Below are 27,200 nucleotides of genomic sequence, written 5' to 3'. Positions count from 1 at the left end.
TTCTTGAACATAGTCGAAATTTCCAATTTCCCCTTACCTTTAAAACTTTCTGGGGGTTTTTATTACTAATAATGCTTTGTAGCTGCTAGAATTCGTTGAGACTTGCTGAGTGATGGATCACTGATGTTAACTTTATACACTGAGATTCAGTTCATAATTTTAGGATATAAAGTATTTTATTATTTTTTATAAAAGTATATTTTAAACTTCCACTATGTCAGAATCTTCATCTCTGAAATTTCTTACTAGTTGTCTGGAGTGGGGTCTAGGATGGTGAGAAATTACTTCAAGCCCTGTTAAAACTGTGGATCAAAGGTAGTCAGTCATTTGTATCAAGGGAGGTTCAAGATTACTTGGATTGGCTTCCTGAGGGAAAAGGATGATCTAGATAAATGATTTTACATGATCAAAAAGGGCAGGCTCTCTGGTGCTGATATGAAACTCAATACTGCCCAAGGATAGTAGATATTTTATGGGGTGGGCAATGGGCTAAAAGGTTAATTTTCTAACGTGTCAGAACTGGAACCTGATGGCATGACTGTTTTTAGTCGGAGGCCCACACTTCTGCAGTGCCCCAGAAGCATTTGGACAAGCATGGAGTATAATACCAAGGGTGTTCAGGCCAAGTTCGATACAACGGTTAAAAGTGACCTGCAGTGCTGTATGTTGTGGGGTTAGCAGGTGGTTAGGAAAGACAAGGGCCAGTCTTCATCCCTGTCCCCAGTGGCTCTCACATGCCAACAGGCTGCACCTCTTTCTGGAGAGCAGCTACTAGATGAATACTAGAAAGATAGGCTTCAACCTGTAAATGTCCACACTATGGTTTCTACAGCTTAATTCTCCAACATTTTTGTGATCAGTATCTTGACCAATCACACTTACCACCTAGGTTGTATTGCTGGTAAAACCCTTTATATAATAGAGGTTTTTGCACTGGGCTGTCCATTTCTTCACCTCCCAAATTAGGTAAGAGTTAGAGGGGTATATAGTGCAGAAAATATTTTGGAGGTATAAAATAGCTAAGGTTTCATTTAACTTCCCTGAAAAGTTGTCATTTAATAAAAATGTGGGATTAGTCAACTACAGTCACAATACAGTCACTATAGATTTCCCCTTCTGTATTCATCCCGCCGAACACAAAACAAAGCAGTGTGTCAGTCTGACTTTCCTCATGTGAGTCACCATCTTGGGTCACTCCTTTGCTGGCGGAATCCCCTTTCTCAGCATCACAGTTCAGAGTGAGAGAATTGGAATCTTCTTCCTCAGAAGTACACATCACTGGCCATGGAATGACACACATGGAATGATCCAATCGTCCAGGGGGGGGAGAAGTATCAAAGTTAAGCAAGGTCCAATGCTGCTTTTCTGTGTTAGAAAAAACAATATACACAAAGGCTCTGCGTCAAAAAATTTCCAGAAATGCTCAGTGATTTGCTGTTATCACTAAGTACTAGCAGAAATAAGAAATAAAAGGAAAAAAAAAAAATCTATTGGCAGTGTTACTGCTTTCATGATGTCATTCCCTATAAGTTTGGTTTTCATTCCTTTGGGTTATTATTTTTGACAGAGCGGGGGAGAGTGTGTGCATGTGTGCAGGGGAGGGGCAGAGGGAGAGGGAGAATTATTTTTAAGTTTTGGGTTTTTTTTTAATTTATTTACTTTGAGAGAGACTGCAAGCAGGGGAAGAGCAGAGGGAGAGAGGAAGAATCTCAAGCAGGCTCTGTGCTGTCTGTGCAGAGCCTGACACGGGGCTCAAACTCGTGAAACTTTGAGATCATGACCAGAGCCAAAATCAAGAGTCAGACACTTAACCCACTGAGCCACCCAGGCACCCCTGATTCCTTTAGATTTAGATGCGGAGGGACCAAAATGAAAAACTAAAGCGCTGTGATACTTTTCAAAGAATGGTCGCATTAGTTTAAAGATCCACAGTGAACACCTGCTCACCTATGTGATACCGATGCATTGTGTCCAGTGCTCCTGTGGGAGTCATCCCTCCAAAGATGTACAGGTGTTTCCCCACAGCCACAGCTGAGTGGGCAGCACAGGCTGCGGGAGATGCCCCAGTGGGACTTAGCTGCTGCCATTTCATCTCATCTGCCAAGAGAAAGAAAGTGGGTACAACATGGCCTAGAGTATGGATTCAACCTTACTTGTCAGACTTTTGTAGTTGGCAGACCAATCACTGAAGCTCATTCACCAAGCACTCTGAGAAGTATTACAAGGTTTATTACTTGGGGGAGCTTGAGATTCTGTTTGGGTGGTCCGGGGAGGGAGGAGAGGCTCCGGAATCTAGTTTTAACAAGCAGCTCAGGTAATTCTGAGGTAAGTGGTCTTTGGAGCCCACTGAGTGATACTGTCTTTGGTGACTCACCATTTACTATTTTGGAGCCCACAGGAGGGGAGTTCCATGTCTGCGTGTGTGCATTTTAAATGTTAGCAGTTCCTTAGCAACTCTGTGAGTGCTGGCTAGGCACTAAATATTTTGCTCACTTAATTCTCCTAACAGCCCCAAGAAACTGCTATTACTTCTGTCTACCCTCGTTCTTACATTTGAGGAAATGGAATTAAAGAGGGCGAGGCTTGTCCGAGATCCCACAGCTAGCAAGAAGCACAGCCATGATACTCAGGTCTGACTCTAGAACCTGTGTTCTCTCCACCGTAATGTGCTGCCTCCAACACCTACTCCCAACCTATTTGTGCAAGGATATTTGTGTCTTTTCAAACAAGCATTGAAATGAGGCAAGATAGTATTGGATTTTAGGTTTAGAGAATTACTAGAGTAGGAAAGGAAGAGAAATAACCAGGAAGTAGCTCCTCAGCACAAGGAAATAGGACTTTTTTTTTTTAAGCTTATTTTGGAAAAGAGAGCGCAGGGGTGCACGAGTGCATGTGAGTAGGGGAGGCGCAGAGACAGAGGGAAATAGAGAAACCCAAGCAAGCATAGTGATTTGCTGTCCGCTGCGGGTTCGATCCCACAGGTTCAATTCCACAATCAGTGAGATCAAGACTTGAAATCCAGAGTTGGACCGCTTAACTGACTGAGCCACCCAGGCACCCCAGGACTTTCTTTTTTCTAAATAAGCATTACAACCCCAGCTGACCGCTGCAGGGAACACTTCCGTGAAGATGTTTTCCATTTGTCACTTCAAGGCAGGGGCCCAGCATCTCAGGGTTGGAAGGGAGAATCACTCAGCCCAGCCAAAACTCTAGCCAATATAAGAATCCCAGCCAGTGTCACTTGGCCTCAGATGTCACCAAGCCAGAGAACTCATTGTTGGGCAAGGCAGCCCAATACACTGAGCAGCAGTTCTCATGCCTTCTGCCCACAGCTCCAATTCTTATAGTCTAGGGCAATGCAGAACATGTTCATTTGCTTGTCTGTCCACCCAAGATACACACTCATCACCTGCAATCTGCCAGATACTGTGTTAAGTGCTGGAAACATACCGGGGAAACAGAAAAAGCCTCTGCCCTAAGGGAGCTCATCATCTAAACGAATAACCCAGAATGAGTCCAGGATCTCTAAAACATGTCAGCCCTTCAGACACTGAAAGACGATTCTCACATTCTCCCCAGCTTTCCTCTTCCAGGGGTTTTTAACCATTTAGCATGGCAATTCTGGTCCCCAACGCCCAGACATACTCCGAGGACACACATATCCCTCACGGGCATAGGGTTAATGGCTAATGGCAGTCAGGGAATCCAGTCAGGGAACCCAAAGCATAATGAGTTTTAATGAAAGAGCAGGGTTGTTGGAAGCATAAGAGATAACTAATGGCTGGTACATAGCAAGTACTCAGAAAATTATTGCTTTCATTGGTATTATTATTTATTATTTAGGCCACATTTGCCAGAAATCTAGCCAAGATTCCACTGGCTGGCCAAATTACCCACACTTAAGAGCAAGGCTATATTCTATCAAAGTATATTTTATTTCATTTTAAGCAGATAACTGCCCATGCCCTCTACCCTACTTACTTATATCAATGCAGTGGAGATCATCATAGAATTTGTCCCCTGCCAAGCCTCCATGGATGAAGAGCTTTGTCTCTGCTGCCACCATCACATGACCATGCCGGGGGGATGGAGGTTTTCCAAGGGTCTCTGGCTGTGACCAGGTCAGAGTGTCTAGAAAAGTAGTCATTGGCATCAGATGAAAAAGCTATGAAGCAAGAACATGAGAAATACACCCAAGCTTCACTCCCCAGCAAGCAGAGACGCTGAAAGCAAAAAGTGACCTGGGGACATTCACTCCAACTTGCCAACTCAATCCAGACCTCCTTCCTTCTACAACCTGTAGAGCCTCTGCTTGGACACTTTCAGGGCTGGAGAATTCACTACCTACCACGCCTGCCCATTCTACTGGGCTTTAGGAAACCATTCCTCGCTTTGAATTTAAAAAGACCTCCTTTAAGCTTCAGCCTGGAACTGCAGCAAAATTAAAAAGAATAGTCTGCTTCTTCTGTGACAGGCCTCAGAGTCTTTTTTTTTTTTTTCCCAAGACAATACCCTTAATTGACTTGCTGGAAGCATGGGAAAATAAGGCTACTTTTGAAGTTAGCAGGGCCTGCTGGAGCCGCAGTATAGGATAACAGACCAGGGAAGTTGGAGTGAAAACTGGGTCATTTCACTGAACAACTTCGTGGCCTTGCACCAGTTAATTCTCTAAGCTCTAGCCTCTACAGGTATAAAATGGGGATAGAGATAATACCTCCTTCTCAGGGTTGAAGTATGCATCAAATGAGATAAGCACAGACAAAGTATTCAATACATGAGAGTTTGTGTGAGAATTACTGTTTGTGGTACGCCTAAAGGTTGTGCACAGAGCCCCACCGTTCAAAGGAATACAATCTGAAATAATCTGAAAAAGGTTTATGCATAAACACGTTCATCATGGCATTGTTTGTAATAAAGAATGGAAAATAGCTTAAGTGCACAGACAAGTGAATAGTTGTTATTGCTACAGTCATGATAGAATACTGTGCATTTATTTAAAATGTTGAAGAGTGGAGGGGTCCCTGGGTGGCTCAGCCGGTTGAGCTTCTGGCTCTTGATTTTCCTCTCAGGTCATGTTCTCACAGGTTTGCGAGTTTGAGCCCCATGTCAGGCTCTGTGCTGGTAGTGCAGAGCCTGCTTGGGATTCTCTCTCTCTCCCCTCCCCCACTCACCATCTTTCTCCCTCTATCTCTCTCTCAAATAAATAAATAAACTTAAAAAAAAAAAGCAAAAAAAAAAATGTCAAAGATTGGGGCGCCTGGCTGGCTCCGTTGGTAGAGCATGTGACTCTTAATCTCAGGGTCATGAGTTCAAGCCCCACGTTGGGTGTGGAGCCTACTTAAAATAAACAAACAAACAAACAAATAAATAAATAAATAAATAAAATTGTTGAAGACTTCATGATCACGGGAGAACTGTGCTTAAGTGAAAAATATAAGACACAAATATTACATATGAAATTATTTCTGCTTTTTCTAACTTTTTTTTTTTTTAATTTTTTTTTTTTTTTAATGTTTATTTATTTTTGAGACAGAGAGAGACAGAGCATGAACGGGGGAGGGGCAGAGAGAGACGGAGACACAGAATCGGAAACAGGCTCCAGGCTCTGAGCCTTCAGCCCTGAGCCCAAAGCGGGGCTCGAACTCACCGACCACGAGATCGTGACCTGAGCTGAAGTCGGACGCTCAACCGACTGAGCCACCCAGGCGCCCCTAACTTTTATTTTTAAAAATATTTGTTAATGTTTACTTATTTTTTTTTTAATTTTTTTTTCAACGTTTTTTATTTATTTTTGGGACAGAGAGAGACAGAGCATGAACGGGGGAGGGGCAGAGAGAGAGGGAGACACAGAATCGGAAACAGGCTCCAGGCTCCGAGCCATCAGCCCAGAGCCTGACGCGGGGCTCGAACTCACGGACCGCGAGATCACGACCTGGCTGAAGTCGGACGCTTAACCGACTGCGTGACCCAGGCGCCCCATGTTTACTTATTTTTGAGAGCGAGACAGACAGAGCACGAGCAGGGGAGGGGCAGAGAGAGAGGGAGCCCCCAGAATCTGAAGCAGGCTCCAGGCTCTGAGCTGCCAGCACAGAGCCCCATGCGGGGCTCGAACCCACAAACTGTGAGATCATGACCCGAACCAAAGTCAGGCTCTCAACCGACTGAACCACCCAGGCGCCCCTATTTCTGCTATTTTGTAAAAAAAATAATTAATTAAGTAAGCTCTGCCCCCAATGTGAGGCTTGAACTCATGATCCTGAGATTAAGAGTCACTATGTTCTCACGGTTTGTGAGTTTAAGCCGCACATAAGGCTCTGTACTCACAAGTGTGGAACCTGCTTGAGATTCTCTCTTTCCCTCCCTTTTTGCCCCTGCCCTACTCTCACTCTCTCAAAATAAATAAACGTACGAAACTTTTTTTGAAATAAAAAGTGCTTTAAAAGAATTGCAAACACCATTCTTTCTGGAAAGAGAAAAGTCATACTATACTCTGTCTCCAGTCTTCCAATTTCACTTTATAAGTTTGAAAGTTTGCTTACTGTATCTTCTCAACAAAAGGCTACATCTCTCTTAAAAAACACACACGAGGGGCGCCTGGGTGGCTCAGTCGGTTGAGCGTCCGACTTCGGCTCAGGTCACGATCTTGCGGTCCGTGAGTTCGAGCCCCGTGTCGGGTTCTGGGCTGATGGCTCAGAGCCTGGAGCCTTGTTTGTAACACATACAAAAATTAATTTATGTTCACTGTGGCGCTGTCAGCAAAAAGTCAATCAGTAAGAAAATGACTGAATAAATAAGGAATACCCACAGGATATGCTCTACAAGGAAACCGGTTGTGACTTAGAAGACATCCATGATGGATGATTAAATGAAGGGATGATAACACAGTTCATGTCCCTTGGGTGCCCCCTATATGCCAGGCACTGTGCTATGCACTGTATGACATTATCTTATTTAATCTTCCCAGTTCTTTTTAGTAGGGGCACTATTACCATTTCTATTTTACAGATCAACAAACCTAGACCTAGAAAGATTAACTAGTCACAAGTAATACAGGGGTGCCTGGGTGGCTCAGTCGATTAAACATCTGGCTCTTGATCTCAGCCCAGGTCTTGATCTCAGGGTTGTGAGTTCAAGTCCCGTGTTGGGCCCCATGTCAGGCTCAGCACTGGGCGTGAAGCCTACTTAAAAAAAAAAAGCAATACAGAAAGTATGTGTCAGATCTGGTCCTGAGTCCAGGTTATGTGGCTACAAAGGGCATGTTTTCAACTACTAAGATTTAGCCTCACCCCTGCAAAAGTAAGCTATAGAACTGTATTTATTATCTGATTCCATGTATGTGTTTTAAAGTTTTTATGTAACTTCAAAATTCATAGAAATTTCATAAACGCATAAGAATGTCCGGAAGGAGACATTAGGAACAGCTAACAATGTTTACCTCTGTTTATGTAGTGGGAAGGAGAAGCTAAAGGGGAAACTCGTACTATTTTCTTTATAAATGACACTTTATGTTAAAGTGATCATTTATACCTTTTTAAATGCAAATTTTGCTGTGGGAAGAAGATATTAGCTAAGGGATACACCGAAGACATCTAGAAGAGAGACACTCAGACAAAGTGTCATTTTCTAACCTCTTCTTCCTACACCAGGTAAGCTGTAGGCCAGGGTGGCTCTGACCTGGCAAGTGGCAACCCTGGGGTGCCCTCCAGTCCATACTTGCGTCAAACACATGCAGCTTCACATCCTGCACAGGCTGGGCGCCTCTCTCTCCGCCCCCAAAGACATACAGCTGGTTTCCAATGGCTGCAGACGATGTGTGGAATGTTCTTGGGCATGGCGGGGGGCTGGTCACCTCCGGCATGGTCCAAGTCCTGGTTTCTGGTTTAGAGAGAAGGCAGTCACCTAAAATATCCAGGCTGATGGGCCTCTCATCTTGACTCTGAGGCCAGGCAGGGTTACCTTTCATACCCCTATCCCCAAGGGGGACAGCAAAGGCCTAGGCAGGGTTCTTGTGCCACCAAAGTCAAGGAGGGGTAGTGGGTGATACTTAGAATTTTCCCAGATAGAGGCAAATCCCCAAGATTGAAAAAGTCACACATGCAATTAAGAATGAGGTCGATTTGATTTTGGAGGCCTTCCTTCAAACGTCCTCTCTCTTCTGCTTTGCTGACTACCCTGCCCTGTGCCCATTCAGAGGAGACCAACATCTGCTAAAATGCATACCCACTAGAAGTGAGAACTAAATGTGCCAAATTACCCCAGACTATGTGGCATTAAAAGAAAGTAGACAAAGTTATCACAGTTTCAGTAGTAATAATAATAGTTCCTTATAAATAGTAAGTGCTAAGTAAATAGTAGTTCTCCATTTTACAGATAAGAGAATTGAAGCGGAGACAGATGAAGTCATTTGTTTAAAATGACATGGCTAGGGGCACCTGGCTGGCTCAGTCAGTGGAGCGTGTGACTTTGATTTTGGGGTTGTGAGTTTGAGCCCAACGTTGGGTGTAGAGATTTACTTAAAAAAAAAAATAAAATCTTGGGGCGCCTGGGTGGCTCAGTTGGTTAAGGGTCCGACTTTGGCTCTGGTAGTGATCTCACGGTTTGTGGGTTTGAGCCCCCATCGGGCTCTGTGCTGACAGCTCGGAGCCTGCTTCAGATTCTGTGTCCCACTCTCTCTCTGCCCCTCCCTTGCTCATGCTCTGTCTCTCTCTCTCACAAATAAAATAAACAAGGGGGACAAAACAGAAGAGACTCATAAACATGGAGAACAAACTGAGGGTTGCTGGAGGGGTTGTGGGAGGGGGGATGGGCTAAATGGGTAAGGGGCATTAAGGAATCTACTCCTGAAATCATTGTTTCACTATATGCTAAATAATTTGGATGTAAGTTTAAAAAAATAAAAAAATTAAATTTAAAAAAATGATAAAATAAAATAAACATTGAAAAATTTTTTAAAAAAACAAATAAAAAAAAAATAAAGGGACATAGCTAATAAATGGCTGACTTGGGATTCAAATTCCATCTTGATAACACCAAGATCTAGGTGTTTTCCACTCGTCTGACTTGAGAATAAAATTTCACTACCTTGGGAGGTGCACAGAAGCTTATTTCTTTTTAGAGTGAAGCATGAGTTTTATAGAAACAGATGCATTACAATGAGTATCTTCCTTGTGCAGAATCATTGCCCTTAACCTTCTGTCTTGTCATTATCCACTCAACTCTAGCAGGTGGCTGGAAAGTATCCTCATTTTGCAGATGAGGGAACTGAAGCTCGGAACATGCAAGTTCTTTCCCCCAGGTCACAGTGCTTGTGAGTAGCAGAGCAGAGGTTTGAACTCAGTTCTGTCAAGACTCCCACACTCGTGCACTGCAACACACCAGGGATTATTTCTTGTCTAGGAAATTCTGTGCCTTTTGTAAAGGTCTTCACTCAGTACACAGAGTACCACAGGAAGCATCTGGAATATGTATTGGACTCAAACATGAACCTTGAGATGAAACAAGTCTCAGCCTATATCTAAAGCAAAATGTCATTATCTCTATAGCTACAGACCTTGGAGAGCTTTTGGATCTTGGGGGTGGGGGGTTAGTCGATGCTCAACCTCCAGGACCAGAAGATCCTGGGACTGTGTTGCTGCCAAGTCAAACGCTGGCACAAATAATCACAAAGGACTCCTAAGCCATTTGGCGGACTAGCCTTAGTAACAAAACAGCTAATGATTCACTCACATTTTTCCTATATCTTGGGCATGGTGTCAAATTATACTATCTAGGAGAGAAAACGGATCTGGTAGAAAATCAATTCCTCTGACAGACGCTTTCCAAATTCTCTGTATTTTATTCAAGTGGATGCCATCATTGAAAGTCAGAAGCCCAGGGATCCAGAACTGATTTCCATCTGCCAAGCCACAGTTACGTCAACTGCCACCACCACAATTATTGAGCATTAACTATGTGCCAGATACTGAGTTTATTTGAATCCTTGCCAAACTTAACCAGGTAGAAACTATTACTATCCCCAAATGACAGAAGACCAACTGTCTGCAAACAAGCATCTTAGTGATAGAGCACTGGGCAAGAGTTGACTGGCATGTGAAAATGTCCAGGTTGCTAATCGTTAACAAAGTGCATAGTTAAAGAATTAGATATAAGCTTTTTGGGCTATCCAATTAGCAGTGTTTAAAAATGATAAATTCAGGGGCGCCTGGGTGGCTCAGTCAGTTAATCATCTGACTCTTGGTTTCAGCTCAGGTCATGATCTCATGGTTGTGAGATAGAGCCCCACGTCGGGCTCCATGCTGGATATGGAGCCTGCTTGGGATTCTCTCTCCTCCCTCCCCTTCCTCTCCCCTGTTCACTGTCTCTCTCTCTCTCTCAAAAAAAAAAAAAAAAAAAAAAAGATAAATTCAAGGCTGGCTGGCTGGCTCAGTCAGTGGGGCATGCAACTCTTGATCTCGGGGTTGTGAGTTCAAGCCCCACCTTGGGCATAGAGATTACTTAAAAATAAAATATTTTTTAAAAAAAGATAAATTCAAAGTCAGCCAGGAGTGAAAATGCACTATTAAACACAGCTGGAGAGAGAAGCAGTTGGAAAATTCTGGAGAGCAATTGGGTAGCATGTATCAAAAGTCTTAAAGTTCACAGTGTTTTGTTTTGTTTTAGCAGAACAAAGGAGATAGAAGTTTACTGAATATACCACAATGGAATGGCAGGCAGAACAGCAGAGGAAAGGCTGTCGGGCTCAATGTTTTATATAGTCTTTTTATTCCTAGGCATGAATTCTAAGCAAATAATTGTCAGTGACTTCTGAGCAAAGATGTTCACGGCTTTGTTATTTATAATGGTGTAAATCTGACAACCAAATGATGGTATTGTCACAAAATGGAGTATCATGCAGCCATTAAAGGTGATGTTACAGCAATGTCAGCAGGAAGTAATTTCTGCAGTAATTATGAATTTTAAAAGGAAAAAGGTACAACAGTGTGCTGGTGAAATAGTATGAACTCAGGCTTACAAAAATGCAGAGAAATAAAAGAAAGGAAGTACTGAGATGTTCTCAGTAGCCTTAATGTCACAGGATTGTGGATGCCTTTTGTCCATTTATTTACACTTTCCAAAAATTTTTTTTAATTTGCTTTCAACGTTTATTTTTAAATTTTTTTTAATGTTTATTTATTTTTGACAGAGAGAGAGAGAGAGAGAGAGAGAGAGAGATGGAGCATGAGCGGGGGAGGGGCAGAGAGAGAGAGGGAGACACAGAGTCCGAAACAGGTTCCAGGCTCTGAGCTGTCAGCACAGAGCCCGACGCGGGGCTCGAATTCATGGACCGCGAGATCATGACCTGAGCTGAAGTCAGACGCTCAACTGACTGAGCCACCCAGCTGCCCCCACTTTTCAAATATTTTAAAATGAATTTTATTTATTTATTTATTTACTTACTTATATTTATTTATACATGTATTTTTTGAGAGAGAGAGAGAGCCTGTGCTAGAGAGGGAGAGGGGTAGAGGGGGGGAGAGAGAGAAAATCTTAAGCAGGCTCCACACTCAGCACAGAACCTGATGTGCAGGCTCAATCCCACGACCGTGAGATCATGACCTGAGCCAAAATCAAGGGTCGGATACTCAACCGACTAAGCCACCCAGGCGCCCTTTATTATATTTATAAAGAGAAAACAACAACAACAAAATTTTAATTATAATTTGTAACAAAAGACAAGTCCACCTCCCATGGGTGGTTCAGCAACAATCTCTTAGAAGAGATGTTCCCAAACTGCTTTGTCAGTGAGAAAACTGCCAGTGAGACTGGGTAGGAACTTTGCACTGTTTGGCTAAAAGAAACATAATCGGAGGATCTAGGTCAGGGTTTCTTAACTTTGGCACCATTGGCATTTGAGACTAGATAATTCGCTATTCTGGGGGGCTGTCCTGGGCATTGCAGGGGGGACAGCAGCATCTCTGTCCTCTGCCCACTAGATGCGAGTAGCAACTGCCCATGCTCGTTTGATCACCCAAAATGTGTCCAGACATGGCCAATTGTCCCCTGAGGGACACAATCGCCCCCAGTTAAGACCCCCTGATCTAGCTGACAGGTTCTAGGCTAGCTTAGTCACTGACTCTCTTAGGACTTTAGGAAAGTCACTTCCCCTGGACCTGGGTCGCCCACTTGGCATAACTGTTCTCTGAAGTTTCTTCCAGTTTTGGCTTTTAACAAATTGATAATTGCAAATGTTATGAGATGAGGGGGTGGGGGAAATGTAATTCTGTTCTTTTCAGATTTTGCCAGAAGTTAAAATTTCTGTTTTCTATGAGGCCAGCAAGTTAAACAGATTATTCAGTACAATCCAAATGAGTTTTGCTATAGGAATTGGAATTGGATTTCTTTCCTTAGGTAAATAAAAGAACCTTTGGCTACTTACCAGGATTTAGAACTTGAAGGCAATTTCGATTTCCTGACTGGTCAGCACCTCCAAACACCCAGATGGTATGAGGAGCACAAGAGGGAACAAAGCTGGCATGCTCGTACCGGGGCAAGAGGCCCTCCGAGGTGGCTAAATCCCACCGGTGTGTTCCTAGAAAACATTTCACTCAGTTCCTGCACTGGAACTGCCACTGTAGTTTATGTCAGTTGACAAACTTGGGGGAGAGTAGTGAGGAGAAAAAGTCGAAAGCATAACCACCACAACCATCAGATCACTGGCAGGGAATATGGTCAAATTCCAAAAAGTTCTATAATAGAATTTCGGGGGCTGTCTGCCTAGTCTATAAACCCTCCTCTATGGAAACTGTCCCCATTCTCCCAACCAGGGGGGTAGAGATCCCAGAAGATCTGTTTGTACTACACCTTGACTTTCTAGCTTCAGCTCATTGGGTCAAAGGTAGTTACTTGACCCCAAATGGGTCAGATCTTCCCTCCAGAGAATCTGGAATTCGAACAGATTTCTGGATTTCTTCTTGCATGTATGGAGAAGCAGCTAAAGCCAAAGTATGGAGAAGAGAAAGAAAGAAACATCTACATAAAGAAGATCTTGGGGTCGTGGGAGGGGGGATGGGCGAAATGGGTAAGGGGCACTAAGGAATCTACTCCTGAAATCATTGTTGCACTATATGCTAACTAATTTGGATGTAAATTTAAAAAAAATAAAAAACAAAACAAGTTAAAATTTAAAAAAAAGAAAAGAAATACCAAATAACTACAAAAAAAAAAAAAAAAAGATCTCCTCAGAGATGAGGGAGGAGGTAGATGATCTCTGACAGTTTTCCAATTCCTGCTTCTACTCTCTCCTGAGTCTAGGCTTTATCTCCTATGTTTAGATTCTTTCCTTTTTTTTGCTGGTTTAAGAGAGTTTCTGTTACCTGCAGCTAAATGATTTCTGGCTAAAACAAGCTCACAACTGCTCAGGGAAGTAAGACAGTAGCCCCATTTTATAGGACACTGAAGCCCAAATGGTTTACACAGGTTAACCAGAGTCACAAAGCTAGTAATAATAGGTCACACCAAAAATATAAGCGGACTACTCAGCGAGTTTCTTGAGGGCTGGAAGAAATTTTAATTGCCTTTGAATTCCTAGTGCAGGGTGTAGAAATTCAAGTGCCTACATAGGAGGGAACGTGGCAAGTTGGGGGATGAGAACCCCATTTGATAGGCGGGGCAGCTCAGTGCCAAAAATCTGTTGCCATGTAGACATACAGGCCTACTGATGTCAGAGCTTCCAAAATCATCAAAAGAAGCCAAACCATCTCAATTTTTATATGTAGACCCTTGTACGTTTGGTTGGTAAACAACTTAGATTAAATCAATAATAGCGACTTTGCATGGGCCTAACAAAACACGTATGGGGGTCTGCCATCGTGTAAAGCACATGGTGGTCACCATCCGTTCGTTTTCCATTCATCATCCATCTATCCAAATACTTAGAAAGCACCTACTCTGTGCCAGGTGCTATGGTAGTGGCTGGGGGTACAGTGATGAGTAATATAACCATGTTCCTTGTTTCCAAAGAGCTTATACTCCTGTGGGGAAGACGGATAAGAAATAATCACACGTGGTAAGAGCTGTGAAGTGGAATAAGGATGGGGAAGTACAGGATACTATGGAAATCTAGAGGGTGGTTGTGACATTGTGATTTATTATTAAGAAATTGGGGCGCCTGGGTGGCTCAGTCGGTTGGGCGTCCGACTTCGGCTCAGGTCATGATCTCGCGGTCCGTGAGTTCGAGCCCCGCGTCGGGCTCTGTGCTAACAGCTCAGAGCCTGGAGCCTGTTTCAGATTCTGTGTCTCCCTTTCTCTCTGACCTTCCCCCATTCATGCTCTGTCTCTCTCTGTCTCAAAAATGAATAAACGTTAAAAAAAATTAAAAAAAAAAAAAAAGAAAAAGAAACATATATGTGATCTTGGGGCACCTGGGTAGCTCAGTCGGTTAAACATCTGACTCTTGATTCTGGCTCAGGTCATGATCTCACGGTTCGTGAGATCGAGCCCCGCATCTGTTGTCAGCACAGAGCCTGCTTGGGATTCTCCCTCTCCCCGTCTCTCTCTCAAAATAAATAAAAAATATAAAAAAGAAAGAAAGGAAGAAAAGAAAGAAAGAAAGAAAGAAAGAGAAAGAAAGGAAGGAAGGGAGGAAGGAAGAAATATATATGTGATCTCTGTCAGTTCCAGGCACAGAGCTCTTAAAACCCTTGGAATTTCCCAAGTGATAAGATTGAAAAGGGTGTCTTTTATAAAAAGCCCCTGTCAACCACACCTGGATTTATGTTTACGAGGTGACTTCTGGAAAGCCCTAAGGATGGGGGCTGGTTGCCAGGGGAACCAACCATATGATTAGAGGGTTGGAACTTTCACCTAGCCTCCCACATCCACCTCTGGGAAAGGCTGAATCAATCACCAATGGCCAGTAATTTAATCAATCATGCCTGCATAAAGAAGCCTCCAGAAAAAACCAGGTATTTGGTGAGCGTCCAGGTCGGTAACCACGAGGAGGTACTGGGAGGATTGTGCACCCTCAGAGTAAGGATGCTCTGTGCCCTTCTCCCCATACCTTGCCCTATGCATCTCTTCTATCTGGCTGTTCCTGAGTTATATCCTTTTATAATAAAGCAGTAATCTAATATGTAAGCTATTTTCCTAAGTTCTGTAAGCCACTCTAGCAAATTAATGGAACCGTAGGGATCATGGGACTCTCCAATTTATAGCTGGTAGGTCAGAAGCATAGGCAACAGCCTGGACTTGGGGTTAGCATCTGCAGTGGGACAGGGGCAGGACAGTTCTATGGGACCAAGCCCTTAACCTGTGAGAATGTGATGCTAAGTCAACTGGATCTTGTCAGAACTGAATCGAGTTGTAGGACACCCAGCGGGTGTTGCAGAATTGTTTGGTATGGGGAAAGACTCCCAGACGTTTGGTGGCCAGAAATAAAGTATTGAGACTAGTGCTGGGAGGAGAGACAGGAGTAGAGAAGGAAAACAGGATTTCTCCTTTCCAGTGGTACTGCCTAAACTAGCCCAGAAGTATCAGGGAAAGCTTTCTGATGGAAGTGGCAGTTAATGTGGGATCTGAAAGAGGAATAGTAGCCAGGTGATAAGGAAAGGGAAGAGCCTTCCAAGCAGAGGGAACTATAGGTGCAAAGGCTTGGAGGCCAGAATTTAAGACATGTTCAAGGAACTGAAAGATACTCAGGGTAGCAAATACGGGTTTGGGAGAGCCAAGAAAGGAGCTGGGAAAGGCTTGAAATATAGGAATGACATGGTCAGATTTGTATTTTAGACAATACTGTCTAGGTATGGAAGATGCACGTACGGTGCATTTACGGGGTAAACTTGGAAGCAGGGAGACCAGAAAAGAGGCTGTTGTTATGTCCAGTTGAAGAGTAATAATGTTTAGGGGTACCTGGGTGGCTCAGTCGGTTAAGTGTCTGACTCTTGATTTTGGCTCAGGTCATGATCTCGCTGTTGGTGGGTTCGAGCCCCTCACTGGGCTCTGTGCTGACAGTGCAGAGCCTGCTTGGGATTTTCTCCCTCTCTCCCTCTCTCTCTGTCCCTGCCCCCCCTCAAAACAAACAAACAAACAAACAAACAAACAAACTTTAAGGGCGCCTGGGTGGCTCAGTCGGTTAAGCATCTGACTTCGGCTTAGGTCATGATCTCGCGGTTTGTGAGTTCGAGCCCTGCGTCGGGCTCGGTGCTGGCAGCTCAGAGCCTGGAGCCTGCTTCGGATTCTGTGTCTCCTCCTTTCTCTGCCCCTCCCATGCTCATGCTCTGTCTCTCTGTCTCTTAATAATAAATAAAAGTTAAAAAAAAAATAAACAAACAACTTCAGGGACACCTGGGTGGTTAAGTGTCTGACTCTTGGTTTCAGTTCAAGTCATGGTCTCATGGTCCTTGAGACTGAGCCCCGCAAAGGCCTCCGCACTGTCAATGTGGAGCTTGCTTGGGATTTTCTCTCCTCTCTCTCTGGGCCCTTCTCCCTGGCTTGCTCGCTCTCTTTCAAAATAAATAAATCAACATTAAAAAAACTCTTTAAAAAAACAGACAGGCTTTAAAACAAAAAGAGAGAGAAGTAAAAATGCTTGGACTGCAGTCATAGTAGTGGAAATGGACAGATGTGGATGAAGATAGAGACGTTTAGGGCTTGGTGATTAATGAATTATGTGGATGGAAGAGGAGGTGGAGCCATCAATATCTCCCAGAAAAATATCTGATGAAGCAATGGTTGGATGTCCGGGGCTCTATAGAGACTCTTTCACCCCCCAAAATGAGGTATTGGTTGGTGGACGTCTGCTGAGACGTTAGGGGCCTCTCAGTGACGTTCATTTTCTTAGAGGAAAACCCTGCTCTCTGGTCTCAACCAGTGTTCTTACGAATGGTCTGGTCATGGCCGGTAGCACAAGCCCTGCTCTCTGGCCACAGGGCACGGGCTCCGCAGCTGCTGGTCTTACCCAGATCCATGGTGTGCACATCTGAGAAGCTCCTGCTTGGATCTGCTCCCCCAACAATGAAGACCTTCCCTCTCTTGGCATCACCAACTGGGGGTAAATATGAACAGCTGTGGCCAACCCGAGCACAGGGGCTGTCTCCAGGGGGGGTCAAGGTGTACCTGCCAAAGGAAGGATGTATTCAGGAGACCTGAGCGGAGAATAAACGGGGCCGTGTGTTCTTTCCACTCCTCATGAAATACTCACCAGAATGAAGAGTCTTATACATACACCCACCTTAAGTTGTTTCCACCAAGGCAGTATTTCCCTCATTGATAATTGTCCCTACATTTGCACATAACCTTTGACTTTTCAATTTTGTCCCCACTTGTAGCTCACATTAACCTAATGGGGTTGCACTGGACTAGTAATTGTCCCCATTTGGCAGACAGGGAAACTGACACCCAGAGAAGTTCAGTGGTGTGTCCCAGCACGAGATGGTACCTGTGAGCATGGTTTGTGAATTCCCAGCTCAGGTGCTTTTGAGATGTGTGACCTTTTAGAAGTCATTTAACCTTTCCGAACCTTAGTTTCCTCATTTGGACAGTGAGGTTGGCAATAGTTCTTTGCTGTGAAGGTAAGATGAAGTCTTGTAACAGTGCAGGGAAGGACTCAGTAAATGGTGGCTAGAGCTTTATGGCCTCTCACGTAGGAACCTATAGCCCCAACGATCCTGCCGCTAACCCATGATGCTCTGTCAAGAAATATTCTCCAAAATGTATAGATTTTAAGAGCTTTTCCAGATTACTCAGAAAGCTTGACTCAGAAGCCAGAGCTAGGACTCTGAAAAAATCAAATACAGGATCCATTCATCCCATTCTCTAAAGTCACTCTGAATGCCAACCAAAAAACATAATTCAAACTTCCCGGTTGGAAAAGAAAATTCGGTAGCTATTTTTCAGGCACTGGCTCATTAGACCTCTCAGGCATCTGGTACTCCTGACTCTTTCCTCTTTCTTGTACCTTTCTCCTCACCTGGCTTCCCCACATCCCTTCCTTTTGGTTCTCTACCCATTGTTCTGGCTGCTCTTTTCTGTTTTCTTGCCCTGACTCCTTTCCTACCAGCTTTCTCCTAACCCTTAATACCCTTGGATTCTCTTCTCAGTCTGTGTTCACTTACCCTGTCAAGTTCATCTGCACTGATGGTCTCAATTTACCACCCATCTACATACTCATCAGCGATTTCCAGTCTCAATTTCTTTTCCAGATCCCTCTTCTGATAACCAGATTCACATACCCTATGATCACCTGATGATTACTAACAATGTACCGCGTAGGCTGTGAACTTTGTTACAATCCTGGTTTCCCTTAATCTGTACAAAACCCCTTTGAGGACGGTACTATTATCACCATCTGATTTTTACAACTGAGAACCCGAGACTTAGAAAGGTTAAATAACTTACCCAAGAGCACACAGCCACCCAGATACGTGGTGAATACGACAAAAAGTCCCTGCCTTCAGAGCCCTCACAGACTAGTTGGGAAGAGAAACATTAAACAGGTAATTTCACAAATACCCATTTTATTTTAATTGTGCTATAAAGGAGTACAGGATATGTATAGGGATATATACTATGAGAACATATCCTAAGGGGACCTCAGCCTATAAGGAGAGGTGTGAGAGGGAGGGGGTCAGAGAAGTCTTCCTGAAGAAGCACCATTTGAACTGAGCTCTGAAGTATGAGAACTTAGGTGGACAAAGAGAGGAATGAAAAGATGGAGGGAAAGAGTGACCCAGGTAGAGATCAGCACATACAGTACCTGAGTGGGCAGTGCAAGGCATGTTAACGAAGAGAAAGAGAACAAAGGATGAGTAAGGGTACCTGAGGTTGGAAAAGACAGGCAGGGACAGGTGGGCCATTTTAAGGACTCTGGTTTTTATCTTAAGATCAAAGAGACACAAAAGGGTTTTAAACCAGGGAATGCCAGGAGCAGATTTACGTTGGCTAGAGAGCAGGAGGGGACATGGGGAAGCCAAACTGGAGACCCTCCTCTCCAAGGTCCTGCAGAAGCATTGTCTCCTCTCTACAGCCTTCTGTGAGCCCTCCTTCAGTACTGATCACACTCACCGCCACCACCTGCTTAGTCCGTAACCCCCACTACTAGGAGACTATTCACCTTTGTACCCTCAGCACCTACACAGCAGCTGCCCGTCAGGCCATTGTTAGTTGAATAAAGTGTTGGTTGAGCAAGCAACCAAGAAGCAGTAAGGCCAGTTTAATCCAAATCCAATTCCCTGAGAATCTTAAAAATGAGTCACAGCTTGAGGGAAGACACAGTGTTGGGGCTGTGGATGCCAGATGGTCAGTGCCTTATTCTTCCTAGTAAATGGATTTTAATAAAATCAACATCTGCTCTGTGATAATTATTGCCCCACTATCTTTCCTCTGAAGACCTTTTCAGACAGTTTGAGTCTAATTACCAGCAACTACAGACAGCTTCGTCTCTACCCTTTCACAGAGATGATCAAATATGTTAGTAAACTACTTATAAATGAAACAAAAACTCTTGTTTTTCTCTGTCTGAATCCTTCCTTACAGACCATGTTGCTTTCCTGGGCTTGTCTCCAGGCCCCAAGACTGGCAGCAGCTTCATGGTTTCCTATGCATAAGAAAAAAAGGCACTTTTTAGACACACAGGACAAATCAGGTCCCTTCCTTCTTTAAAACCTTTCCTTTTGATGTGCCGATTTCTAGGGCTTGGTTCATCTGAATAAGCATTACCAACCTTTTGATATAAACTTAAATTTGGGAGGCAAATATAACACAACTTTATTGACACAATTACAGGGTTTTTCTTTATTATGTTTTATTTATTTTTGAGAAAGAGAGACAGAGGGTGAGCAGGGGAGGGGCAGAGAGAGAGGGAGACACAGAATCCGAAACAGGCTCCAGGCTCTGAGCTATCAGCAAAGAGCATGACGTGGGACTTCAACTCACAAACTGTGAGATTATGACCTGAGCCAAAGTCAGATGCCTAACTGACTAAGCTACCCAGAGGCCCCCAATTACAGAGGTTTTTTGGCTAAAGTTTTCTGTGTGTCTGTGATTTTCATGGAGAAGGGACATATGTCAAAATATTTTCAGGGGTGGGGCGCCTGGGTGGCTCAGTGAGTTAAGCGCCTGACTCTTGATTTTGGCTGAGGTCATGATCTCACAGTTGGGGGGATCAAGCCCCATGTCAGGCTTTGCACTGACAGCACAGAGCCTGCTTGGGATTCTCTCTCTCTTCCTCTATCTCTGCCCCCCCCCCCCATGCTCTAGCACTCTCTCTCAAAATAAATAAACATTAAAAAAATATTTGCAAGGGTCATAAGATGTTTATACTCATCAAAAGATAAAATATTTTATATCTTATTTTTTTTTAAGCTTTATTAATTTATTTTAGAGGTACCTGGGTGGCTCAGTCAGTTGAGTGTCTGACTTAGGCTCAGGTCATGATCTCACAGTTTGTGGGTTCGAAACTCAGATCATCAGGCTCTGTGCTGACAGCTCGGAGCCTGGAGCCTGCTTCACATTCTGTGTCTCTCTGCTCCCCCACTCACGCTCTGTCTCTCTCTCTCTTGCTCTCAAAAATAAAATAAAAACATTAAAAAAAATTTCTTTTAGTCATGTCTGCACCCAACACGGGGCTCGAACTCACAACCCTAAGATCAAGACTCACATGTTCTCCTGACTGAGCCCGCCAGGCACCCCAAAAGATAAAATACCTTAAAAGGTTGAGAAATACTGATCTCTGGGATAAATCCATGCCTCAGCATGGCATTCAAAGCCTTCTGGACTCAACCTTTTTCCCAGGGACTCACCTCCACTGCTATAGTGAGCTACTATTGCTATATTTGTTGTTTCTAACATGTCAGGCCCTTTCATATCTCGCATCTGCGTGCTACTTCTGGTACCTGAAATGTCCCTTCCCTTCTGGTCAACTAGGAAACTCCCAACCTCCAAAGCCCAGTTCAAAAGTCCCTCCCTCAGTATAACCTTCCCTGATTTGTTGTTTTCCATTTACATCCTCAAGTTACTTCCTTCTCCCTCTGAAGGTTATCAATGAAGTCACCATCATTGCAGGGATCACTCTGAATGTGATTATCCATTTAAAAGTCCCTAGATTAGATTCTAGAGTAAATTCCAACAGAGCTGGGCCTCTCAGATTCTTTCAAAGAACCTACCAATCAGTGGGCCCCGAGTTAGAGTAGAATTGAGGGATGAGTGAATGAAGAAAGAACATAGATGAGATTTCTGGGAGATGAACGAACAAATCCAACTTTTGGCCTAAGCCACTGACCGCGGTCCCCAAAGCCCAGTGGGTAAACTTCGTATGAGCGGGGACTTCATTGCAGCTACCTCTGCCAGTCCCATCCCCCAGTTCCATCCCCGCGTGGCAGCGACAGAGGACACAGTGTCGGGAGAGAACAGGCTGGTTTCTTTCCGTCAATGAGGCCGGGCCGGAACCCGAGCACGCCCTCCCCAGGGCTCTTCACCCGGCCCGGGCCCACTCCCCTAAAGGATGCGGCGGCTCCCGCCCAGGATCGCGTCAAACCCACGGCCCGGACACCCCCAGACCCGAACCGCATTACCTGCGGCAGCTTAGGATGGTCCCGGACTGTGGCTCCGCCCCTAACATGGGCGGGGGTTGTGCCTTCGCCCCTCCCCCAGGCCCGGAAGAGCGGGACTGCCAACCGCTCTCCGTCTCCCCGCGTCATTGGCCCGGTCCCCAGGGCGCGCCCTTTGGAAGGGGACCGGGAGGGTTCCTACCCGCCAGGAATGTCGGCCTGGCTGTGCGTGTCTCGGGAGCCAAACTGGCCGGCCGTCCCTGGGGCCTTTCCTCCCCGGCGGAGTAAATAAGCCAGGGCTCCTTGGAAACGACTTAACAAGCGAAGTGCAGGGGGTTGGGCATCGGCTTAGAGGACCCAAATTCCTTCCGCAGCTGGGCTCCCCTGAAGGAGCTAGGGTGTTTTCAGTTCCAGCGGATGTTATAAATGGTTTTTGAAATGGTTTCAAAGACCCTTTCCTAGGTGTGAAATGTCCCTGCTTGGTCTTAGGTCAGTTCAAGCTTTGGTGTCTTAAGCAGCTGACTCATTCCATAATTAGCGTTTGTAACTATGGCAGGCACTATGCTGAACCAAACGTGGCCCCTGGCCTCCTGGAGTTTACAGTCTAACTAGAGAGCGAGATTAAACAGAAAAATAATTAGGTACATTTGCAAAAAGTGCAAGGAATAAAATGTTCATCGACGAGAGCATTTGGGGGGAAGTTACTTTTCTCTGGGCCTCAGTGTCACCCATCCGTAAAATCGAGCTGGTAAGATTTCTGTCACAAGGTTATGGCGGGGAATAAATGAGCTAATGAATATAAAACGCTCAGTTCACAGTCGCTGGCATAGAGCTGGTCCTCTGCAAAGTATAATGCTATTCCTATAAATAAACTCTAGACACTAGTCCTGAGCTAGACTGCTCATCTGCATTACCTCTGATCTCCATGAGCATAGGTTCTCTGCAGCTTTCCTGAAAATGCAGAGCTGACTCACCTATGTATATGTTCCAGAGAATCCCACAATCACTTAGGAGGGCTGAGGCCAGTTGTTGTGTCATAGGAAACAGGAAAAAGCTAAGGAAGGAGATCTCAGGAGCTCCTGAAGTATAGTGCCTAGTGGGAACCAGACAGCCATGCTTGGGTTCAAATCCAGGCTCCAGCACTAACCATCTAACCCTGACATTTACCAAGTTCATGATTCTTCCTGAGCCCTATTTTCCTCATCTCTTGAATAGGATCATAATACCTTGAATACCAATTCTTGAAATTATAACAGGAATTTATTAACATTAAAAATTTTTATTAATGTTTATTTTTGAGAGAGAGGGAGGTAGAGCATAGCAGGGAGGTACAGAGAGAGGAGGACAGAGGATCTGAGGTGGGCTCTGCGCTGACAGCAGAGAGCCCAATGCAGGGCTTGAACTCATGAATCATGAGATCATGACCTGAGCCAAAGTCTACCACTTAACCGACTGAACAACTCAGGCTACCCTATAACAGGAATTTATTGACAAAATGGAATTCGAGGTCTGCAGCTCTCCTCACTGCTCAAATATCTTATTTCAAACACCTGGAGTCTTTATGAGTTCCCATTATTAATGGAAAAATCTCCATTGCTGTCTGCCACATTCAGTCATTCTGCTCTCCTTCAGGAAAGAAAACCAAGGCTAAGTTGGCTCTGCCATATGTCCATGTACATCTTGATGGAGATTTCTGCTCAGAGCTGTGGAATGCTCTGATGGGCCCTGTGTCTTTTGGCTAGCTCCATTTCAAGATTCCAAACTGGAGTTGCACATAAATAAGAAAAATTGGAAGAGGTCTGTGGGCAAAACGGCAACCAACTTTCATTGTGAGACCTATGTTTTACACTAGAAGTCACATTTCAGAAATTGCTGAAAGGAAATTTTGAGATCTATTTTTAAAATGGAAATTGAGGGGCACCTGGGTGGCTTAGTCAGTTAAGTGACCAGCTTTGGCTCAGGTTCCAGTCCTGCGTCAGGCTCTGTGCTGACAGCTCAGAGCCTAAAGCCTGCTTCGGATTCTGTGTCTCCCTCTCTCTCTGCCCCTTCCCCACTCGCACTCTGTCTCTGTCTCTGTCTCTCTCTCTCTCTGTGTCAAAATTAAATAAACATTAAACAAAACTTTAAAAAATGGAAATTGAGGCCCAGAGAACTTACAAAATAACTAGCCTACATAAATGGCAGAAACAGGAGCCTGGATTTACTGCTTTGCCGAGGAACACTAAGAACACATTCCAGGGGGCGCCTGGCTGGCTCAGTCAGTAGAGTATGCGACTCTTGACCTCAGGGTCCTGAGTTTGAACCACACATTGGGGGAGGAGTCTACTTTAAAAAAAAAAGAAAAAAAGAACACATGGCAGTCAGCATGTTCTGTACAGTTTTCAAAGTAAATGACCGGTGTGTCTATTACCTCTTCTAAGAGCTCACCAAACACTCTGAAGAATGCTTCCCTCATCTCTCTCTGCTGTGGATGTCAAGAGTGAGGTTCACTGAATGAGGTGGGGCTGCAGGAGGGAGTTTGCCAGATGGTTTGGTAATGTGGGAACTGCCACCTGCTTTCGCTGCAAGGGGATACCATCTGCTTTCATTACCTACCTGTTCACTGACGTATCGGAGAGGGAAACAATGATGCTGATGACACCTTCCTTTCAAGCACATTATAGTTTGTAAAGAACAGTCATGTCTATCCCCCTACTTGCCTTCCTTCCCAGTTCTGAGAAAGTATCTTGAGTAGGACTAATTCCCAGTTACTGAGGTTCAGAGCCAAAAAAGTGAATTGCCATCTTTCTAAAGAGGACTGTAATAATAATTTTAAAACCTCAAAAACAATAGCATCTTTTCCTCATTTGGAATTTTTTCTCCAAGAAATTCTGAGCATGCCATCCTTATGTTGTTTTTTTTCCCCTAAAATCTCAAATGTTACCTCTTCAGAAAGGCCTTTCCTGCTCACCTAATACTAAGAGCTAACACATTGCACTCACTCTGTACATGTTATCATTTTAAGCCCTTTCTATATATTAACTCTGTTAACCCTCAGTACAAGTCTATACAGTAAGTATTATGCTTATCATCTCCATACGATATGATGGCAGTTATTATCTCCATAGAGAAGCCAAGAAAACTGAGGCACCAAAAGGATAAATAACCTTGCCAAAATCATGGTACGAGTAGTAGAGCCTAGACTTGAACTCGACCATCTGGTGCTGGAGTCTGCACACTTTACCTCTACTATATTGCCAACCTAGGGTGCCTGGGTGGACCAGCCGGTTAAGCATCTGACTTGATTTTGGCTCAGGTCATGATCTCACGGTTTGTGAGTTCAAGCCCTGCCGTCCCCTCCCCGCCTCATCCATCCCCATGTCGGCCCTACACTGACAGTGCGGAGCCTGCCTGGGGTTCTCTCTCTCCCCTTCTCTCTCTGCGCCTCCCCAAGTTTAAGTAAGTAAACTTAAAAGAAAAATATACCGCCAACCTAAAGTAGGCTTCTTTCACTCCATTTTTCTTACTTACAGTACCCCTCCTTTCCCTTTTTAGCACTAATCACACACTGCAATTAGGTATTTGCTTATTTATATTTATATCATTTGTCTCCTCTGTCTCCATGAGAGGAAGGATCATATCTGTCTCATTCACATTATAAGTGCTATATAACTATTTAGTGAATAAATGAAGAAATGTCTACTTGTGGGCATCATTCATTCTGTAACACACTTAAAATTTTTTTTAAGGAGGGGCAGAGAAAGAGAGGAAGAAAGAAAGAATCCCAAGCAGACTCTGCATTGTCAGTGCAGAGCCAGATGCAGAGCTCAAACTCAAGAACTGTGAGGTCATGACCCAGCCGAAACCAAGAGTCAGATGCTTAACCAAATGAGCCACCCGGGCACTCTGCAACAAACTAAAAATTAATTTTAGGGGTGCCCAGGTGGCTCAGTCACTACTGAGCTGTCACTACAGCATGTGCCTCTTGATCTCGGAGTTGTGGGTGTGAGTCCCACATCGGGTGTAGAGATTACTTAAAAAGAAAATCTTAAAAAAAAATAATTTTACTTTGAAACAATTTCACAATTACAGAATAGTTGGAAAGAACTTCATTCGGAGATCTCATTAAAGTTTAGTCAAATGTCCCCCAAATACACTTTAGCGCAAGAAGATCCAGTCCTGGGTCACTTGAACAAATATCGAGCACCTGCTAGTTTTGGATTTTATAAGTCTCCTAAGTGGTCTCCCAACTGCAACAACTACCTACTACAATCTCATACAGCAACCAGAGTGATACTTTTATTTTTTGGTAAAAAAAATTTTTTTAACGTTTATTTATTATTGAGAGACGGAGAGAGACAGAGCATGAGCATGGAAGGGGCAGAGAGAGGAGACACAGAATCTGAAGGAGGCTCCAGGCTCTGAGCTGTTAGCACAGAGCCTGACGCGGGGCTGGAACTCACAAACCCAGCGAGATTATTATCTGAGCCGAAGTCAGACGCTCAACCAACTGAGCCACCCAGGCACCCCAGAGAGTGATCCTTTTAAAATGAGTTATACATGTTACTCCTCTGCTCGAAACCCTGAAGTAACTCCCTATTAGATTAAAAGTAAAACCATTCTTTTCTCTCATCACCTCTCCTCTTGCTCCAACCACATTAATCTTCCCATTTCCAAAATTCCTTCTAGATATGCTTCCACCTTAAGTTCTCTGTGCCAACCTCTTCCCTATAATTGCCCTCAAGTGTCTGACTGGCTAACTCCCCTACCTCTGGTGGTTCTTAGAAATACATCACCCCATCTCCCTATACTGCTCCCCCACCCCGGCACTTAGCACTTTCTAAAATGCTGTAGTTATTTATTATGTTGTTTATGTTCTGTCTCCTCTTCTAGAATGTACTTACAGACAGAGGATAGAGATCTCTGTCTATTTTGCTTGCTCAATATCCTAAAGGCCTACAACAGTACCTGGCATACAGTTGGTGTTCAACAAATAGCTGCTAAATGAACAATTGTTGGTTATACTAAGTGCCAGGTTCTGTTTTTTGCACTGGGAGTAGAACAGAAGACTCCCTGCCATCATCAGACTCACACTGAAGCATACTTAAACCAGTTAGACCTATGTTCCAACCTCGGCTCCTATGCCTAGTTCCTGTGTAAATTTGGGGGCAAGTTACTTAACCTCTCTGAACCTTGGTTTCCTATCAACTGTTATGAGAATTAAACGGAAAAACAGCATTTATATATCATTTAGCATCAGAAACGCTTAATCACTGTTTCCTTTTCTCCAAGGCTGCAAGATTGGTAGCCTGATGTCCCTGACAGGCTTAGACGAGGTTTTCACGAGGACTTGGATAAGTACAAACAGGTAATTATGGCGAGGCTTACCCAATTTTTAAGATGTTTTGGTGACAGAATGCTTAAAAGGCTCGAACTGAGAAACCAAGGAATGGCTAGAGTCACCTACTTTGTCTTTTTGCATCGGAAAAGTCTCTCTGGGCCGGTAGAAGTGAAAGTCTAAAGGAAGGGAAGGGGAGTAAAAGAGAAGTAGCGGGCCACTACTAAAAACTACAAATCCCAGAACCCCAGGCTGCAGACAACTACGGGTCCCAGTAGGTTTCACGGTCTGAACTAGGGTTCGCCTCTAGAAACCTGCAGCCTGGGTTCAGCTGAAGAGAGCGTATGCCGTGCGGAGGTAGC

At 44.2% G+C, this 27,200-nt stretch overlaps 1 protein-coding gene across 4 annotated transcripts; it reads right to left on the bottom strand.

Annotated features, from left to right (window-relative positions):
• Positions 1–1,036: 1,036 nt before the first annotated feature.
• On the bottom strand, positions 1,037–27,200 carry RABEPK (Rab9 effector protein with kelch motifs). Of its 4 annotated transcripts, XM_042911810.1 has the most exons (9): positions 21,546–21,570; positions 19,512–19,570; positions 18,373–18,443; positions 16,934–17,091; positions 12,416–12,568; positions 7,714–7,875; positions 3,982–4,131; positions 1,948–2,097; positions 1,037–1,365 (listed from the first exon to the last, which is right to left on the bottom strand). In XM_042911810.1, exons 2-9 carry the CDS (start codon positions 19,512–19,514, stop codon positions 1,073–1,075), a joined length of 1,140 nt encoding a protein of 379 aa, XP_042767744.1. In that variant the 5' UTR covers positions 19,515–19,570; positions 21,546–21,570; the 3' UTR covers positions 1,037–1,072. The 4 variants fall into 4 exon arrangements, with proteins under 4 accessions (XP_042767744.1, XP_042767743.1, XP_042767745.1 ...); XM_042911809.1 differs by lacking the exons at positions 18,373–18,443; positions 21,546–21,570 and adding an exon at positions 26,968–27,200; XM_042911811.1 differs by lacking the exons at positions 18,373–18,443; positions 21,546–21,570 and adding an exon at positions 26,889–26,964.

Source organism: Panthera leo, chromosome D4 (assembly GCF_018350215.1).
Source record: "Panthera leo isolate Ple1 chromosome D4, P.leo_Ple1_pat1.1, whole genome shotgun sequence".
Classification (NCBI taxonomy): domain Eukaryota; kingdom Metazoa; phylum Chordata; class Mammalia; order Carnivora; family Felidae; genus Panthera; species Panthera leo.
Note: the sequence above shows the minus strand (reverse complement) of the source record. Positions and strands in the feature narration are given on the sequence as shown.

What these genes read in the sequence shown, in the direction of transcription:
- RABEPK (XM_042911809.1), bottom strand. An exon ending in GCTGCATGTGTTTGACGCAA is followed by an intron (nt 4,132 to 7,713) that starts GTATGGACTGGA and finishes CTACTTTTCTAG; the next exon opens with ACACTCTGACCTGGTCACAG. An exon ending in TCTCCACTGCATTGATATAA is followed by an intron (nt 2,098 to 3,981) that starts GTAAGTAGGGTA and finishes TTCTCTTGGCAG; the next exon opens with ATGAGATGAAATGGCAGCAG.